This window comes from Pan troglodytes, chromosome 15 (assembly GCF_028858775.2).
Source record: "Pan troglodytes isolate AG18354 chromosome 15, NHGRI_mPanTro3-v2.0_pri, whole genome shotgun sequence".
NCBI classification, from domain to species: domain Eukaryota; kingdom Metazoa; phylum Chordata; class Mammalia; order Primates; family Hominidae; genus Pan; species Pan troglodytes.
Window position 1 is genome coordinate 69,039,695 of NC_072413.2, and position 19,252 is coordinate 69,058,946.

Genomic DNA, 19,252 nt, shown 5'->3' on the forward strand with positions numbered 1-19,252 from the left:
TATTAAGCTCTGAATATTTTACCATTCTCCAATACTATGCTTGGGGCATGCATTTACAGATTATTGCTTTGCATGAGTTACTTCTAGAGATGGTCATGTAATTTATTAAGTGATGTTTATTTTAATGTTTTTCTTTCTTTTTCTTTTTTTTTTGGAGACAGAGTCTCTCTCTGTCACCCAGGCTGGAGTGCAGTGGCACAGTCACGGCTCACTGCAACCTCCACCTCCCAAGTTCAAGCAATTCTGCCTTCTCAGCCTCCCGTGTAGCTGGGATTACAGGCGTGCACCATGATGCCTAGCTAATTTTTGTATTTTTAGTAGTGACAGGGTTTCGCCATGTTGGCCCGGGTTAGTCTCCTGGCCTGAAGTGATCTGCCCACCTCAGCCTCCCAAAGTGCTGAGATTCCAGGCATGAGCCACCACGCCCAGCCTATCTTAATGTCTTTTTTTAAGGTTCTCTGTTGCTATATACAGTTTATCTCTGCTTAATATTAGCCATCTCAATATGGCTAATATTGACTAACCAACTTCTTTTTGATTGTCTTATTTGTTCAAATCTTGTATTATTTTATCTACTTCCTTTACTAAATAGTCTTTTTGTTCTTCTTCTGAATTCTTTTATTTTCCTCATTTCTCTTGCATGGTTTTAATTATAAAGCATATTTTATTGAATAATTACGAACTGTTGAAGAGGTCAAAAAGTCCTTAGATTGCTTCAAATCAAATTCTCACATTTTGTGAATGAGAACCATAGATTCCAGGAGGTTATATGACTTCTAAATCTAAATTCAGAAACCTTTTCCATTTTCCTGTTTTACTTTTATATAGAAACTGTAAGGGTATGAATGTTATTTTCCTTGTCAAATTAAATATAACCCCATACTAGAAGTTTTTAATATTTTTAACAATCTTGTTTGTCAAGAGGACTTAAGGTTAAATTTAACTTTTTTTTAAATCCCTTTTTATAGGATCAGATGACAACAATCTGAATTCCATCTTTTATGAGCATTTAACTAGATCCCTACAACACAGCCTCTGTGGTGATTTGCTACTAGGACGGTGGGGAAACTACAGTACAGGGGACTGTTTCATCCTTGCCTCTGACTATCTCAATGCATTAGTACACCTTATAGAGATAGGCAATGGTCTGGTCACTTTTCAGCTGCGGGGACTTGAATTCAGAGGTAAGACATTCATTCACCTTTTTTTTCTGTAGCATACTCCTGTGGCACCTTAGTTTTACATGTTTCTATCTCAAACCAGAAGTTGTCATAGAATTAGATATTTGGGATTGTGGAATGAGAAAAGTTGTTAAAGAGTAAGTATTAGATTTTTTCACCCCACATTCCATATTCCAGGAAGAATCATGTTTGCAATATGGCTTTATATGTAAAGGTAGTAGCATTAGTGTGTAATTGATTTGTTTTGCTAGATATGTTGAATTTCTGTTGTTCTGTGCTTGGTCTCTTGCTGGTCCCTTTTGTGACCAGTTGCATAAATTTTTTAGGTGGCTAGCAGCATGGAATGCTGAATTTTTGTGTGAGGCAGAATAGTTAACTGAATTATGTTCATATAAACACCATGCCTTTGTCTTCCAACAATTTTTTTTAATTGAGGTGAAATTCACATAAAATAAAATTGATATTTAGAGCAAAGAAATCACAGGAGCGTTTAGTACATTCACAGTGTTGGGCAGCCACCACCTCTGTCTCATTCCAAAGCATTTTCATCACTCCAAAATAAAACGGTGTACCCATTAAGTAGTTACTGGCCATTTTCCTTTCCATCAGCCCTCTACAATTTTATATACTGATAAAGTTATTTCTTTACAGAAAATCATGCATTCAGAAACATCATCTTTATGTTATCAATTCCTGTAAAACTGAATAACATGTAAGCACAAGTAGAAACTGGTTTCACAGGATGCTTGAAGTCCTGGTACTGAATATCTTTCCAGTCTAGGAAACATTTCGACTTGAGTTTTCAGAGAGTTTTTCATCTATTCTAAGTGCTTTGGAGTAGTTTTAGTCTGGAATAGAAATAAGAAAGCATTTGACTAGAAAGAGAAGGAAGTCAGATCTGTAACCCCATAGCTTTATTTTCATCCTGGTGTTGCATAAGAAGGCTTGCACCTTAGCTATGTAGTGTCTATGTTAGTGGAGCAAGTACTAGTCTGGAAGTTACATTGTTCGCTAGAAATAAATCTTTAGCTATGCAGCACTCAAATTAATGGAGTAAATGTTGATGTTTACTTGTGATCTGTTTATAATCCATTCATATTCTCTTTTCCTTCAAAATATCTTATTCTTGTCTTATGAATATTTGTTTCTGCCTCTCCATCAGGAGCCTAGGACCTTAACTCCATCTCTTCCAGAGTCTTAACCCCAGGCTGTTCAATCCTAATCCAACTAGGCTCATCCAAAAGTTAGCATACCCTTACCACCATTCCTGCTACTGCTGTGACTTTTAGCTTCCTTTTTAAGTTTTGGCACCTGAAGACTTCATCCTTGTTTTTTAATTTTAATTTTTTAAAATAAATGTGCATGGGAGGCTGTTTTATCTAACATTTCTACATATGTGAAATGAAAGGGGGGGGGGTTCTTCTTACCATCTGCTCACTCCATCATATTGATCAGTAGTTCTCCAAATCAGAAAAGTTATCCAGATTTTCATTCTCTGGTATTGAGTAGATTCAGATAAACTTTTGGATAAATCTTTTGCTATCTAAATGCTAATTATTTGCCAATCAAAACTCAAATTTGAAAATACAGCAACACTTACTCTTTGAACTCCTATAGATTTGGGTAACAAGGGATACCTGTAATTCTTAACTCAGACATTAGCTTTTTTTTTTTTTTTTTTTTTTAAGAGACAGGGGTCTCGCTCTGTCACCCAGGCTGGAGTGCAGTGGTGTGATCACAGCTCACTACATCCTCAAACTCCTGGGCTCAAGGGATCCTCTTGCCTCAGCCTCCTGAGTAGTTGGGACTACAGGTGCACACCACCACTCCTGGCTAATTTTTTTAAAATTTTTACTTTTGTATAGATGGGAGTCTCACCACCTTGCCAAGGCTGGTCTTGAACTCCTGAGCTCAAGCGACCCTCCAGCCTTGACCTCCCAAAGTGCTGAGATTGTAGGTGTGAGCCACCACACCCAGCTGGGATTTTTTTAAAGACACATTTGATCATGGCATTCCCATGCTTACAATTTTTCAGTGACTTCTCATTGCATTTAACATAGAATTCAAATGCCTGAACACATCCTATGGTACTCTGTGATCTGGCCTCTGCCAGTTTCTCCATCCTCACTTTACAGCACTATCCGCACTCACTGTAGCCACACTGGCCTTCTTGCAGTTTCTTAGATGTGCTGAATTCTTTACTAAGGACTCCTTATTGCCCTTCATTTTGCCAGAAAGTGCCAGCCATCTCTCTTCCTCCCCTAATCCTCCATCTGGCTAATTCCTTTGCCTGAATGTCCCTTTCTCAGAGAAGCCTTCTCTAGCCACCTATCCCACGTGATTATCTCACTTTACCATGTTTTTATCATTAGATTCTTACACAGTCATGGACTGCAGCAATGGACTGCACATATCACAATGGTCCCTTAAGATTATAATGGAACTGAAAAATACCTGTTAGTGACATCGTAGCCATTCTGTCCTATCACAAAGCATTACTTGTGTTTATGGTGATGCTGGTATAAACAAAACTATGCTACTGGTCATATAAAAATCTAGCACATACAATTATGTACAGTACATAGTACTAGATAATGATAATAAACAACTATGTGTTTATTATATTATGCTATACTTTTTATGGTTAGAATGTACTCCTTGTACTTAGAAAAAAAAGTTTACTTTAGAACAGTGTGTCTTGTTATGCTAGTGGCAGACTCATACATCTCACATTTACTGTATCTCTTGATTGCATCATTTTCTCTGTGTTTGATTTGATCTTGTGTCATTTGGTTTTATGGCCCCTACATGTGCAAAATTCACAGCTATTGTTGCCAGGAAGAGGCCACATCGAGTAGATTGACCAGGAAGCTAAATTAAAAGTGATTAAGGACTATGAAGGTGGCAAATCAGCAATGGTTGTTGTCAGGTAATTATGTCCCATTCCACCATAGCTGTGATCTTGAAGAATAAGAACAAAGTGACAGAAGCCATTAAAGGATCTGCTTCATTGAAGACAAAAAGATGAACAAAAATTTGAAAAGGGCCTAAATCATACATGGAGAAACTACTGAAGACCAGACACAGAAGCATATTATACCTCTCAGCATCATGACAATCACAGACAAAACAAAAAGTTTGTTTGCGATATTGAAAGATAAGATTGAACACAACTACAGTGTTGAATTTTCTGCTAGCTCTGTGTGATTTTATTCAAGAATTGTTATTTATTGCATAATGTGAAAGCTGGTGAGTGGTGAGTCTGTAAATGCTGATGTGAAAGCAGCTGAAGAATTTTTGGAACTCTAGATAAGCTGATTGTGAGGAAAATTACTTCACAGGGCAAATCTTCAGTATAGATGAAAGCTTGCTATTCTGAAAACAGATACTGGAAAGGACTTTCATCCATAAAGAGGCCAAGTCAATGCCAGGTTTCAAGTTATTAAGGACAGGATAACAGTCTTGCATGGGAGAAACGTTACAGGTTACAAATGGAAGCCCTTTGTGATCTGGCCCAGTGAGAACCCCAGGGCCTTCAAGCTTATCACTAAGCACACACTGCCAGTGTATTGCAGGAGCAATCAGAAGTCTTGAATGACCCAGCTTTTCTTCCAAGATGCCCTCCTGAATTGCTCTGCCAGCACAATGGAGAAGTACTGTTTGGAGAATAACATACCATTCAAGATTGTGCTTATTGTTGATAATGCTCCACACATCCTCCTTTTATTGGTGATCTTTATCCCGGTATCAAAGTGGTATTTCTGCCTCCAAACACCCACCTCTCTGATCCAACCAATGGATCAAGAAGTTATCGCAGCTTTTCAGACCTACCACCTGAGAAGAACATTTACCCAGGCTATTTCTGCAACTGAAAAGACACTGCTGCAATTCTGGAAGGATTACATCTATGACTGCATCAAGAACCTTGCTTAGGGTGATGTCACCAATATGGGTATGAATGGCATCTGAAAGAAGACACTCAAGAGGTTCATCTGTGACTTCAAAGGATTTGCCAAGGATGAAGAGATTGCAAAAATCAACATGGCTGTGGTTGGGATGGCAAGCAACTTTAACCATGGTGTGGACAAGGATGACATTGATGAGCACCTAGAGGTGGTTCCTGAGGAACTGACTAATGAGGGGTTGTTGGAACTGGAACAGGAACACATAGCTGAAGAACAGGTGAGAGAAAGGGAAACAGCTAGAGAAGAAAAAGAAGAAACCCCAAGAAAATTCACAGTGAAGGGTTTTAGCAGAAGCTTTTTAAGGAGCTCAACAAGCTCCTTAAAAAGTTTGAAAACATGGACCATAACACCAAAAGGTTTTCATTAATAGAGAGGAATGTTCTTGCTGCATTATCTGCATACAACAAGCAAATCTATGATGAATGAAAGAAACAAACCAAGCAAACTATTGTGGACATAATTTTTCAAATAGTGATACCTCCTCAAGAAGAGCCTCAGGCAGGTCCTTCAGGGGGTATCCAGAGGAAGTCATTGTTGTCATAGGAGATGGCAGCTCCATGTGTGTCATTGCTTCTGAAGGCCTTCCAGTGGGATAAGATGTGTAGGTGGAAGCCAGTGATATTGATGACCCTGAGCCTCTGTAGACCTTGGCTAATGTGTGTGTTTGTGTCTTAGTTTTTAACAAAAAAGCTTAAAAAGTAAAAAAATTTTAAATTTTAAAAATATTTAAAAATTTTTCTAAACAAATTTTTAAAAGTTTTAAAACATTTTAAAATGTTTAAAAAAATTTTTAACAAAAAAGTTTAAAAATTAAAAAAATTTTAAAAAAGCTTACAGAGTAAGGATATAAGGAAAAAATATTTTTATGCAGCTATACAATATGTGTTTTAAGCTAAGCGTTATTACAAAGGAGTCAAAAAGTTTTAAAAAATTAAAAGTTTATAAAGTAAAAAAGTTACAGTAAGCTTAGGTAAATTTATTATTGGAGAAAATAATTAATTTCATGTAGCCTAAGGTATAGTGTTTATGAAATCTACAGTAGTGTACAGTAACACCCTAGGCCTTCACACTCACTCACTACTGACTCAGTGACTCACCCAGAGCAACTTCCAGTCCTGCAAACTCCATTTGTGGCAAGTGCCCTATATAGATATACCATTTTTTATCTTTTTGCCATATTTTTACTGTACCGTTTCTGTGTTTAGATGTGTTCAGATACACAGATACCTACCATTGTATTACCGTTAGTGACATTATTCAGTACTATAACATGCTGTACAGGTGTGTTTAACCTAGGAGCAATAGGCTATATCATATAGCCAAAATGTGTAGCAGGCTGTACCATCTAGGTTTGTGTAAGTACATTCTATGATGTTTGCACAACGAAATTTCTTAACAGCGCATGTCACAGAATGTATCCCCATAGTTATGCAACATGTGACTGTTTATTGTTTAAAGTTTATTTTTTCTCTAGCCAAAGGGTTGGCCTACTTATTCTGTTAGGAACCAGACAGTAAATATTTTAGGGTTTGAGAGCCATACACATTTTCTGTTGCATATTCTTCTTTGTTGTTTTTTCTTTCTTTTAAATGACCCCTTAAAAATATCAAAACCATTCTAAGCTTGGATTTGGCCCTGGGCTGAAGTTGATCAATCTTTGTTTTAGAATATAGGCAGATTGTCAAGGGCAGGAATCACATGTGCTTCATTTATCATTATGTACCCAGTACCTATCACACACAGCAATTAGTGTATAATAAGTATTTTGTTAGTTTCGTAGACTGATTAAATAATGTAAGTGTATAGCCTTTTCTTCTTTCTGTTCATTCCAGAGCTCTCATGAGGGATGAGTATACTCTTGCTCACATGTTGATGTGATCTTTGGTTACTTCCTTTTCTTTATAGTGTGATCCCCTGTCTCACCTACCCCTCTGCCAAATATTAATCAAAAGTGTCATTATTTTGCCAGGCAGATATTTGGATCTGCTGAGCATTTTATCTACTTTCCAAGACAGACTCCATTCAGCCAATTTATTATTTTTAAATTTTATTTGTCTATCCTGGATGCTTACTTTTAAGTAATATTGAAACAAGTTTCTTGATCAGTTTTTATAGCTCTTAGTTAAACCCATTCATATTTCTCATTTCCATTTTTATTTTACGGATACTCTAGATTCTTTTCATGTAAACTTTATGTGAAAAATTTGGGTTATCAGTCATTTTTTGTCTATATCAGAATTTTCTGATTACACTTTCTTTCATGTTAATTTTTTACTGATAAGTGTAAACTGTACCAGGTACAGTTTTACAAGTCAAACTTTACACATCAATAGTATGTTCAGCTGACTGGATTCCTTTCCATTTTTACTCAGGTTAAACATGCCTTATTTTCATGATTGTTTGTTTTATTTAGTTTTATCAGTAATATTCACTATGAAGTGACTGGAAGATTTAGGTAATCCCGGGAACAGTTGGTAATAGTTCCTCATAGAATCCCTATTAATTAATATTAATAATTGAAAATAGAATATCTCCTAGTAATACATTTTGCTCAGAAAAAAAATCTTTTTTCAATTATTAATATTCCTATAATTATTGACTTCATTTTCTGAGCAAAATATATTAGTAGGGCATATTGGGTGGAAATAGTCATGGGATTAGAATGGTAGAGTAAAAACATTCTGCTTTAATTCAGGTATCCCATTCTCCTTATTCTGCTGCTATAAACAAGGACCTCAGTTGGGTAAATGTCCAAACTTTTACATTTCCTCTTGCCACGTATGATTTCTGTCCACCACTAACAGTGATCTGCACAAAATACAGCTCTCGTGTTATTTCCTCATTTAAAAATCTTTGATAAACTTCCTGGAAAGAAAGAAAAATGAAGTAATAACATAAAACTAAGAAATATTCTCAACTTCATGTTACAATTTTCTTTTAATATACTTTAAGTTCTGGGGTACATGTGCAAAACATGCAGGTTTGTTACATAGGTATACACGTGCCATGGAGGCTTGCTGCACCCGTTAACTAGTGATCTACATTAGGTATTTCTCCTAATGCTATCCCTCCCCTGGCCCCCATCCCCCGACAGGCCTGGGTATGTGATGTTCCCCTCCCTGTGTCCATGTGTTCTCACTGTTCGGCTCCCACTTATGAGTGAGAACATGTGGTGTTTGGTTTTCTGTTCTTCTGTTAGTTTGCTGAGAATGATGGTTTCCAGTTCCATCCATGTCCCTGCAAAGGCCATGAACTCATCCTTTCTTATGGATGCGTAGTATTCCAATGGTGTATATATGCCACATTTTCTTTATCCAGTCTATCATTGATGGGCATTTGTGTTGGCTCCAAGTCTTTGCTGTTGTTAACAGTGCCACAATAAACATACATGTGCATGTGTCTTTATAGTAGAATGACTTATAATCCTTTGGGTATATACCCATTAATGGGATTGCTGGGTCAAATGGTTTTTCTAGTTCTAGATTCTTGAGGAATCGCCACATTGTCTTCCACAATGGTTGAACTAATTTACACTCCCACCAACAGTGTAAAAGCATTCTGATTTCTTCACATCCTATCCAGCATCTGTTGTTTCCTGATTTTTTAATGATCGCCATTCTAACTGGCTTGAGATGGTATCTCATTGTGGTTTTGATTTGCATTTCTCTAATGACCACTGATGATGAGCTTTTCTTCATATGTTTTTTAACCACATAAATGTCTTCTTTTGAGAAGTGTCTGTTCATATCCTTTGCCCATTTTTTGATGGGGTTGTTTGTTTTTTTCTTGTAGATTTGTTTAAGTTATTTGTAGAGTCTGGATATTAACCCTTTGTCAGATGGATAGATTGCAAAAATTTTCTCCCATTCTGTAGGTTGCCTGCTCACTCTAATGATAGTTTCTTTTGCTTTACAGAAGCTCTTTAGTTTAGATCCCATTTGTCTATTTTGGCTTTTGTTGCCATTGCTTTTGGTGTTTTAGTTGTGAAGTCTGCCCATGCCTATGTCCTGAATGGTATTGTCTAGCTTTTCTTCTAGAGTTTTTATGGTTTTAGGTCTTAGGTTTACATCTTTAATCCATCTTGAGTTAATTTTTGTATAAGGTGTAAGGAAGGGGTCCAGTTTCAGTTTTCTGCATATGGCTAGCCAGTTTTCCCAACACCATTTATTAAATAGGGAGTCCTTTCCCCATTGCTTGTTTTTGTCAGGTTTGTCAAAGATCAGATGGTCGCAGATGCGTGGTGTTATTTCTGAGGCCTCTGTTCTGTTCCATTGATCTATATATCTGTTTTGGTACAAGTACCATGCTGTTTTGATTACTGTAGCCTTGTAGTATAGTTTGAAGTTAGGTAGCATGATGCCTCCAGCTTTGTTCTTTTTGCTTAGGATTGTCTTGGCTATGTGGGCTCTTTTTTGGTTCCATATGAAATTTAAAGTAGTTTTTCCTAATTCTGTGAAGAAAGTCAGTGGCAGCTTGATGGGGATAGCATTGGATCTATAAATTACTTTGGGCAGTATGGCCATTTTCACAATATTGATTCTTCCTATCCATGAGCATGGAATGTTTTTCCATTTGTTTATGTCCTCTCTTATTTCCTTGAGCAGTGGTTTGTAGTTCTCCTTGAAGAGGTCCTTCACATCCCTTGTAAGTTGTATTCCTAGGTATTTTATTCTCTTTGTAGCAGTTGTGAATGGGAGTTCACTTATGATTTGACTCTCTGTTTGTTATTGGTATATAGGAATGCTTGTGATTTTTGCACATTGATCTGTATCCTGAGACTTTGCTGAAGTTGCTTATCAGCTTAAGGAGATTTTGGGCTGAGACAGTGGGGTTTTCTAAATATACAATCATGTCATCTGCAAACAGAGACAATTTGACTTCCTCTCTTCCTATTTAAATACCCTTTATTTCTTTCTCTTGGCTGATTGCCCTGTCCAGAACGTCCAATAGTATGTTGAATATGAGTGGTGAGAGAGGGCATCCTTGTCTTGTGCTGGTTTTCAAAGGGAATGCTTCCAGTTTTTGCCCATTCAGTATGATATTAGCTGTGGGTTTGTCATAAATAGCTCTTATTATTTTGAGATAGGTTCCATCAATACCTAGTTTATGGAGAGTTTTTAGCATGAAGGGCTGTTGAATTTTATTGAAGGCCTTTTCTGCATCTATTGAGATAATCATGTGGTTTTTGTCATTGGTTCTGTTTATGTGATGGATTACGTTTATTGATTTGCATATGTTGAACCAGCTTTGCATCCCAGGGATGAAGCCAACTTGATCATGGTGAATAAGCTTTTTGATGTGCTGCTGGATTCTGTCTGCCAGTATCTTATTGAGGATTTTCTCATTGATGTTCATCAGGTATATTGGCCTGAAATTTTCTTTTTTTTTTAATGTCTCTGCCAGGTTTTGGTATCAGGATGATGCTGGCCTCATAAAATGAGTTAGTGAGGAGTCCCTCTTTTTTTATTGTTTGGAATAGTTTCAGAAGGAATGGTACCAACTCCTCTTTATACCTCTGGTAGAATTCGGCTGTGAATCTGTCCAGTCCTGGACTCTTTTTGGTTGGTAGGCTATTAATTACTGCCTCAATTTCAGAACTTGTTATTGGTCTATTCAGGGGTTCAACTTCTTCCTGGTTTATATGTGGGAGGGTGTATGTGTCCAGAAATTTATCTATTTTTTTCTAGACTTTCTAGTTTATTTGCATAGGGGTGTTTATAGTATTCTCTGATGGTACTTTGTATTTCTGTGGGATCGGTGGTGATATCTCCTTTATCATTTTTTGTGTCCATTTGATTCTGCTCTCTTTTCTTCATTTGTCTGACTATTGTTCTATTTTGTTGATCTTTTCAAAAAACCAGCTCCTAGCTTCATTGATTTTTTTGAAGGGTTTTTTGTGTCTCTATCTCCTTCAGTTCTGCTCTGATCTTAGTTATTTCTTGTCTTCTGCTACCTTTTGAATTTGTTTGCTCTTGCTTCTCTAGTTCTTTTAATTGTGATGTTAGGGTGTTGATTTTAGATCTTCTCTGCTCTCTCTTGTGGGCACTTAGTGCTATAAATTTCTCTCTGAACACTGCTTTAGCTGTGTCCCGGAGATTCTGGTACGTTGTGTCTTTGTTCTTATTGGTTTCAAAGCACTTATATATTTCTGCCTTCATTTCATTATATATATCTAGTAGTCATTATAGTAGTCATTCAGGAGCTGGTTGTTCAGTTTCACAATTAAAAAAAAAAGGCTTTGGAAGTTTCTTCTAGAAATTTCTAATTAGTTGTAGCACATGGAGAAAAAAGCTAAATTTCTCCAAGCTTTTAAAAAACTAATGTAATACTGATATCAAAATGTGACTAAGTGGGTTGGGCACAGTGGCTCACACCTGTAAACCCAACACTTTGGGAGGCCTAGGCGGGTGGATCATCTGAGGTTTGGAGTTCGAGACCAGCCTGACCAACATGGTGAAACCCCGTCTCTACTAAAAATACAAAAAAAAATTAGCCAGGCATGGTGGTGGGCACCTGTAATCCCAACTACTCAGGAGGCTGAGGCAGGAGAATCGCTTGAACCCAGGAGGTGGAGGGTGCTGTGAGCAAAGATTGTGCCACTGCACTCCAGCTTGGGTGACAGAGCAAGACTCCATCTCAAAAAATATATATATGTGTATATATATGTATACATACATGTATACATATATGTGTGTATATTTATGTATACGTATATATGTATGTATTTGTATGTGTATGTATATATGTATGTATATGTATATACGTGTATATACATATATATGTGTATATGTATACACACACACACACATATATGTATATATATGTATACATACATATACTGTGTGAATCCGTCCAGTCCCTGACTCTTTGGTTGGTAGGCTTTTTAGGTTTGTATGTACGTGTGTGTGTGTGTGTATAAAAATATATATACATATATTGTTGCATGTATAGTCACAAGCAAAATTATAGTTATTTTTTATGTGAACATATACATATATGCATTTATGTATGTATATATAATATATAAATAACATTTATATATTTTATATACATTATATATTATGTATATTTATACACATACATACATATATGGATATATACATTTTGTATACATGTATATAAGTTCACATAAAAAATAGGTATAGTTTAATTTTGCTTGTGCCTATAGATGCAAAAATCCTGCAATTGCAAAGTAAGCAGAAACTAGCAGTCCTTTTTTATAAGTGCCTATATTAGTCTGTTCTCACACTGCTGATAAACACGTACTCGAGACTAGGTAATTTATAAAGAAAAAGAGATTTAATGGACTTACAGTTCCATGTGGCTGGGGAGGCCTCCCAGTCATGGCAGAAGGTGAAAGGCATATCTTACATGGCAGCAGGCAAGACAGAATAAGAGCCAAGCAAAAGGGGAAACACCTTATAAAACCATCAGATATCTTGAGACTGACTTACTACCACGAGAACAGTATGTGGGAACTGCCCCCATGATTCAGCTATCTCCCACTAGGTCCCTCTCACAATTATGGAATTATGGGAGCTACAATTCAAGATCAGATTTGGGTGGGGACACAGCCAAACCATATCAGTATCTCTAAAAAAATTGAACCATTTTTCATTTTTAAAGTCAATTTAAATATTAGCAAATTAATAGAATTCTATTTTAAAAGGTCACTGTAGTAAAACATGATCCTCTCAAAAGATGTCAGAAGATGTTTGATTAAATTTCATTTCTATTATTGGTTTAAAAGACACTTTATAATATTGCATATGTTTTTATTATGTTGAAAAACATGTGTATGTATTACTGGCATACCTTGGAGATATTGCATGTTGGATTCAGACCACTGCAGTAAAGTAAGTATCGCAGTAAAGCAAGTCACACAAATTGCTTGGTTTTCCACTGCATATAAAAGTTATGTTTACATTATATGGTAGTGTATTAAATGTGCAATAGCATTATGGCTAAAGAAAGAATGTACTACATATCTTAATTTTAAAAATTTACTGCTAATAAATGCTAAGGATGATCTGAGCCTTCAGTGAGTTGTAATCTTTTTGCTGATGGAGGGTCTTGCCCCGATGTTGATGGCTGCTAACTGGTCAGGTTGGTGATTGCCGAAGGTTGGGGCAGCTTTGGCAAGATCTTAAAATCAGGCAACAATGAAGTTTGCTACATTTATTGACTCTTTGTTTGACGAAGGATTCCTCTGTAGCATGCGATGCTGTTTAATAGCATTTACCCATAGTATGATTTCTTTCAAAATTGGAGTCAGTGCTCTCAAACTTTTTGCTATTGCTTTATTAATCAAGTTTATGTAGTGTTATAAATCCTTTGTTGTCATTTTAACCAAGGCTCACAACATCTTCACTTAGGAGTCAATTTCTTCTCAAGAAACTGCTTTCTTCTCAACCATAAGAAACAACGCGTCAGCTCTTTACGTTTTATCAGGATATTATAGCAATTCTGCCACATCCTTCAGATTTCACTTCTAATTCTGCTTCTCTTACTATTCCTGCCATATCTGCAATTACTTCCACCACTGAAGTCTTCAAACCCCACAAAGTCATCCATGAATCAACTTATTTCAAATTCCTATTAGTGTTGACATTTTGACCTCCTCCCATGAATCATGAATGTCCTTACTGGCATCTAAAAGGGTGAATCCTTTCCAGGAAGTTGTCAGTTTACTTTGTCCAGAGTCATCAGAGGCATCCCTCTGTGGCAGCTATAGCCTTACAAAATTTATTTCTTAAGTAATAAGACTTGACAGTTGCAGTTATTTCTTGATGTACAGACTGCAGAACGGATGTTGTGTTAGCAGGCAACACTAACGTCTTGTACATTTCCATCAGAGTTCTTGGGTGATCAGGTGCATTGTCAATGAGTAGTAATATTTGGAAAGGAATCCTTTTTTCGGAGCAGAAGGTCTGAACAGTAGGCTTAAAATATCCAGTAAACCATGCTATAAACAGATGTGCTGTCATCCAGTCTTTGTTATTCCATTTATAGTGCACAGTTAGAGGAAATTTAGCATAATTCTTAAAGGTTCTAGCATTTTTGGAGTGGTAAATGAGCGTTTCAACTTAAACTTAGCAGCTCCATTAGACCCTATCAAAGAGAGTCAGCCTGTCCTTTGAAGATTTGAAGCCAGGCATTGACTCCTCTCTAGCTGTGAAAGTCCTAGATGGCATCTTCTTTCCGTGTAAGGATGTTTAGTCCATTTTGAAAATCTGTTGTTGTAGTGTAGCCACCTTCATCAATGATCTTAGCTAGATCTTCTGGATAATTTGCTGCAGCTTTAACGTCAGCACTTGCAGCTTCACCTTGCAGTTTTATGTTATGAAGACAGCTTCTTTCCTTAAACCTCATGACCCAATCTCTACTAGCTTCCAACTTTTCTTCTGCAGCTTGCTTGCTTCTCAGCCTTCAAAGAATTGTAGAGAGTTAGAGCTTTGCTCTGGATCAGGCTTTGGCTTAAGGGAATGTTATAGTTGGTTTGATCTTCTCTCCAGACCACTCAAACATTCTCCATATCAGCAATAAGGCTTTTTTGCTTTCTTATCTTTTGTTTGTTCACTGGAGTAGCACTTTTAATTTTCTTCAAGAATGTCTCCTTTGCATTCACAACTTGGCTATTTGGTGCATGAGGCCTAACTTTTGGCCCATCCTGGTGATACGGTTTGGATTTGTGTCCCTGCCCAAATCTCATGTTGAATTGTAATACCCAGTGTTGGAGGAGGGGTTTGGTGGGGTGTGATTAGATCTTGGGGGTAGATTTTCCCCTTGCTGTTCTCATGATAGTGAGTCCTCATGTGATCTGGTTGTTTAAAAGTGTATAGCGCCTCCCCCTTAACCCTATTCCTTCTGCTCCAGCATGTAAAATGTGCTTGCTTCCCCTTCACCTTACACAGTGATTATGTTTCCTGAGGCCTACCCAGCCACACTTCCTGTACAGTCTGCAGAACTGTGAGCCAGTTAAACCTCTTTTCATTACAAATTACCCTGTCTCAGGTAGTTCTTTACAGCAACACGAGAATGGACTAAGGCATTTGGCTTTTGACATGCCTTTCTCACTAAGCTTCCTTATTTCTAGCATTTGATTTGAAGTGAGACATGCAACTGTTTCTTTACTTAAACACTTAGAGGCCATTGTAGTGTTATAAATTGCCCAAATTTCAATATTGCTATGTCTTAGGGAATGGGAAGGCCTGAAAAGAGGGAGAGGTAGGGGAATGGCTGGTCAGTGGAGCAGTCAGAGTTCATACACCATTTGTCAATTTAAGTTTGCCATCTTATATGGGCATAAATTGTGGTACTCCAAAGTGCTTAGAACACTAACATTAAAGATCACTGATCACAAATCACCATTATAGATACAACAGTAATAAAATGTTTGAAATATTGAGAGAATTACCAAAATGTGATCCAGAGACAGGAAGTGAGCACATGCTGTTGGAAAAATGGTACCAATAGATTTGCTTGACACAAGGTTGTCAAAAACCTTCAATTTGTAGATATCACAGTGCCTTCAAAGAGCAGTAAAGCAAAGTACAATAAAACAAGGTATGCCTGTATATTTTTAGGGAGTATCATATAAAATGGTCACCCACAGCATGTATTCCTATCAGTGTCAGGTTCAAGTCAAGGGTTTTTCTTGTCAACACTATGTAACATTATTATGGAAGTGTTGGTGACAGTTATTAAACAAGAAAATGAAATAATGGAATTATTGAGGGCTGTAGAGTGCTAAACAGCACTCTGAATTAATGGAATTATTGAGGGCTATAGAGTGCTAAAGAGCACTCTGTAGCTGTGCTAAACAGCACAGCTCCTTAGCTTGGCTATAAAAACCTTTTTAGCCTTATCTTTCATCGTACCACCACCACCATCAGCTGGGACTAGGTGTCATGGTATCAGTTTCTCTCAAAGCAGTGGTTTTCAGACATGGATGGTGTATGTATTAATATTACTTTTAAAGAAAAAAAATTATTGTGCAGCCTGATTTCTGTACAGTTAAGTATGATTACTTTATAGTCTTTACATAATATAAGGAATTTACAAATTGAGTTGAAACAAGACCACAGAACAAAATAAAAATTAACATTAGTGTAACAGATGGTATTTTGCTGGCACTAGATTGCTATGGGTCTCATTCTATATTTAATCTGTTTTTGTATTTTTGCTTCAATAACATTCCACTGGTTTTTGTATTTCTAAAATTAACTCAGACCTTCAGGAGATGTGCCTTTACTCTTTGGTCCTTCATTTGATACAAACACAATTGTAAACCCATTTGAAACATTTAGAAATCAGTAAGTCAAAATTAAAGTTACTTTACCACACGAATTATCAGACCTGTAGTGTGAGTGCGGTGGCTCATGCCTGTAATCTCAGCACTTTGGAAGCCTGAGGCAGGCAGATCGCAAGGTCTGGAGTTCAAGACCAACATGGTGAAACCCCGTCTCTACTAAAAATACAAAAATTAGCTGGACCTGGTGGTGCATGCCTGTAATACCAGCTCCTCTGGAGGCTAAGGCAGGAAATTACTTGAACCGGGACCCAGGAGGCAGAGGTTGCAGTGGGCTGAGATCACGCCACTGCACTCCAGCCTGGGCTACAGAGGGAGACTCTGTCTCAAAACAAACAAAAAAAGCGTAGTGTGCTAATGCTAATGCACATTGTGTTTTTGCAGGATATGAATATAGAATATGTGTGATTTCTGGAGTTTGCTACAATTTGTTAATGAATATTCTAAGGCAAATCCATCACATACTTTCAATTGCAATAAAATATGTATTTTTTTCTAAATCTTATGTGTCCTTGCATTCATTTTTCCCACTTTCTGGTTTTTCCCCTTTGTAAAGGTCTCTCTCTCTCTCTCTCTCTAAGGTACCTACTGTCAACAACGGGAAGTGGAGGCCATTACTGAAGGTGTAGAGGAAGATGAAGGATTTTGCTGTTGTGAACCTGGCCATATTCCTCACATGCTTTCATTTAATGCTGCATTTAGCCAGCGATGGCTAGCTTGGGAAGTGATAGTCACAAAGTACATTCTGGAGGGTTATAGCATCACTGATAATAGTGCTGCTTCTATGCTTCAAGTCTTTGATCTTCGGAAAGTACTCACCACTTACTATGTCAAGGTAGGAGTATGTGCCTACTTAGATCTTCAGATAATCAGAGTTTCTTCTTGGGAATGACATATATAAGTATATATATATATGTATATACTTTTTTTTAACGTATGCTTTACTTCCAAGTACTTATTTAGATTCTCTAGGATCCAGAATACTCCATAAAAATAAACCTACTAACGTCTTGCTTTCTCTTTGTTTACTGGAATTCATTCTATTCATTCATTAATAATAATAGCTAGACATTTGTAGCTTGTGTTTTAGCTTGTGCTAAGGAATATGTACACACAAATACGCATACACACGTGTATCTCACTTAATACTGTAAAGAAGTATTTCCCTATTTTACAAATAAACAACTTAAGGATCAGAAGTTAACTTGTCCAAGATCCTCTAACAAGTAGAGTTTGGGGCTTAAAAGCCAGGCTTGTCTGACTCTTGAGCCCTTGCCCTTGACCACTGCTTTGCACTGCTTTCATTCAACAAACTGAATAAAAGTATTGCAGAATTCAAGAGGTCCCCAAGACCACCCTCACTTCTGACATCGGCTGTAATTTTGGGGTCCCCAAGACCACTCATAGGGTAAGTTGCTAGAAACACCCACGGAACTCAGCAAAGTTGTCATACCCACATTACACTCATGCTACTACAGTAGAAGGACACAGATTAAAATCAGCCAAAGGAAGAGGTACATAGGATATTGTCCAGAGACACCGAATCAAGGAGCTTCCAGTTGTCCTCTCACAGTAGAGTTGTGCAGATGCCTGTTTTTCCCAGCAGTGAAGCATGGCTGTACTCACGGGCTGTTGTCCACCAAGGAAGCTTGCTCGAGCTTGGTGTCCTGTCATGTAGGCATGGTTGACCATCCACATGGCCAACGTAAGTCTCCAGGATGTCCAGAGGTCATGCTGATACTGTGTGGCTCTAGGTCCCCAGCTGAACAAAGACTCTTTAACGGGAAGGGCATCCCAAGGCTTAGAGGTTACCCCCTAGAACCTAAGGGTAAAGGCCAAACCCCTCGTTGGGCAAGGTTAATCCTTTACTGCACAAGATACTCTTATTTTTGCTAAAGAGTTTACAGAAATACAGTATGGTTGTCACTTAGGGGCTTCCAGGTGAAGCCAGTATTTTTAAGAAGGAAATGTGTGCTAAGCTTTAATAACCAACATCTGAATTTTTCACATCGTTTTTTCTTTTCTTCTCTTTTTTTTTTTTTTTTTTTTTTTTTTTTTGAGACAGAGTTTCATTCTGTTGCCCAGGCTGGAGTACAGTGGCATGATCGTAGCTCACTGCAGCCTTGACCTCCAGGGCTCAAGCAATACACCCACCTTAACCTCCTGAGTAACTGGGACTACAGGTGCATGCCACCACACCCAGCTAATTTTTTATTTTTTTGTAGAGATGAGGTTTCACTGTGTTGCCCAGGCTCTCAAACTCTGGGCTCAAGCAGTTCTCCCACATTGGCCTCCCAAAGTGCTGGGGTTATAGGCGTGAGCCGCCATCCCCAGCCTGAAATTTTCATATCTTATGTTGTTACCTCTCCTCACGACCTTATTTGCTGATTGGGATGAACATTGAGCCTTCCATTTTATGTTTGGCTTAACCTAACCTCAGGAAGCTAGAGATTGATTTCACAATATTTTTTACTTGTATGTGCGTGTGGCATTTTCTATCTCTAGTTCTAAATATATATCTCTATAACTTGGCCTAGGACCACCAGATAGCCTTAATAACTCTCTATGAGAAATTATTCAAAATAAATGCAGCACAGTAAAGTTTTTTTACCTCTTTTGAAATATCCTAAGTTCAAAATCTGTAAAATCCATAGATTAGGGCCAGGCGCAGTGGCTGATACCTGTAATCCCAGCACTTTGGGAGGCAAAGGCAGGTGGATCACGAGGTCAGGAGTTCAAGACCAACCTGGCCAACATGGTGAAAACCCATCTCTACTAAAAATACAAAAATTTAT

The 19,252-nt window shown here is 37.5% G+C and overlaps 1 protein-coding gene across 10 annotated transcripts in view; it reads left to right on the forward strand.

Annotated features, from left to right (window-relative positions):
• PCNX1 (pecanex 1) overlaps positions 1–19,252 on the forward strand; it is a 202,490-nt gene that overhangs the window by 148,894 nt on the left and 34,344 nt on the right. For all 10 annotated transcript variants that reach the window (XM_016926278.4, XM_016926280.4, XM_016926282.4 and 7 more), the window contains 2 exons: positions 969–1,184; positions 17,039–17,292. In XM_016926278.4, coding sequence (XP_016781767.1) covers positions 969–1,184; positions 17,039–17,292 — 470 coding nt within the window. The remainder of the gene's footprint in view (positions 1–968; positions 1,185–17,038; positions 17,293–19,252) is intronic.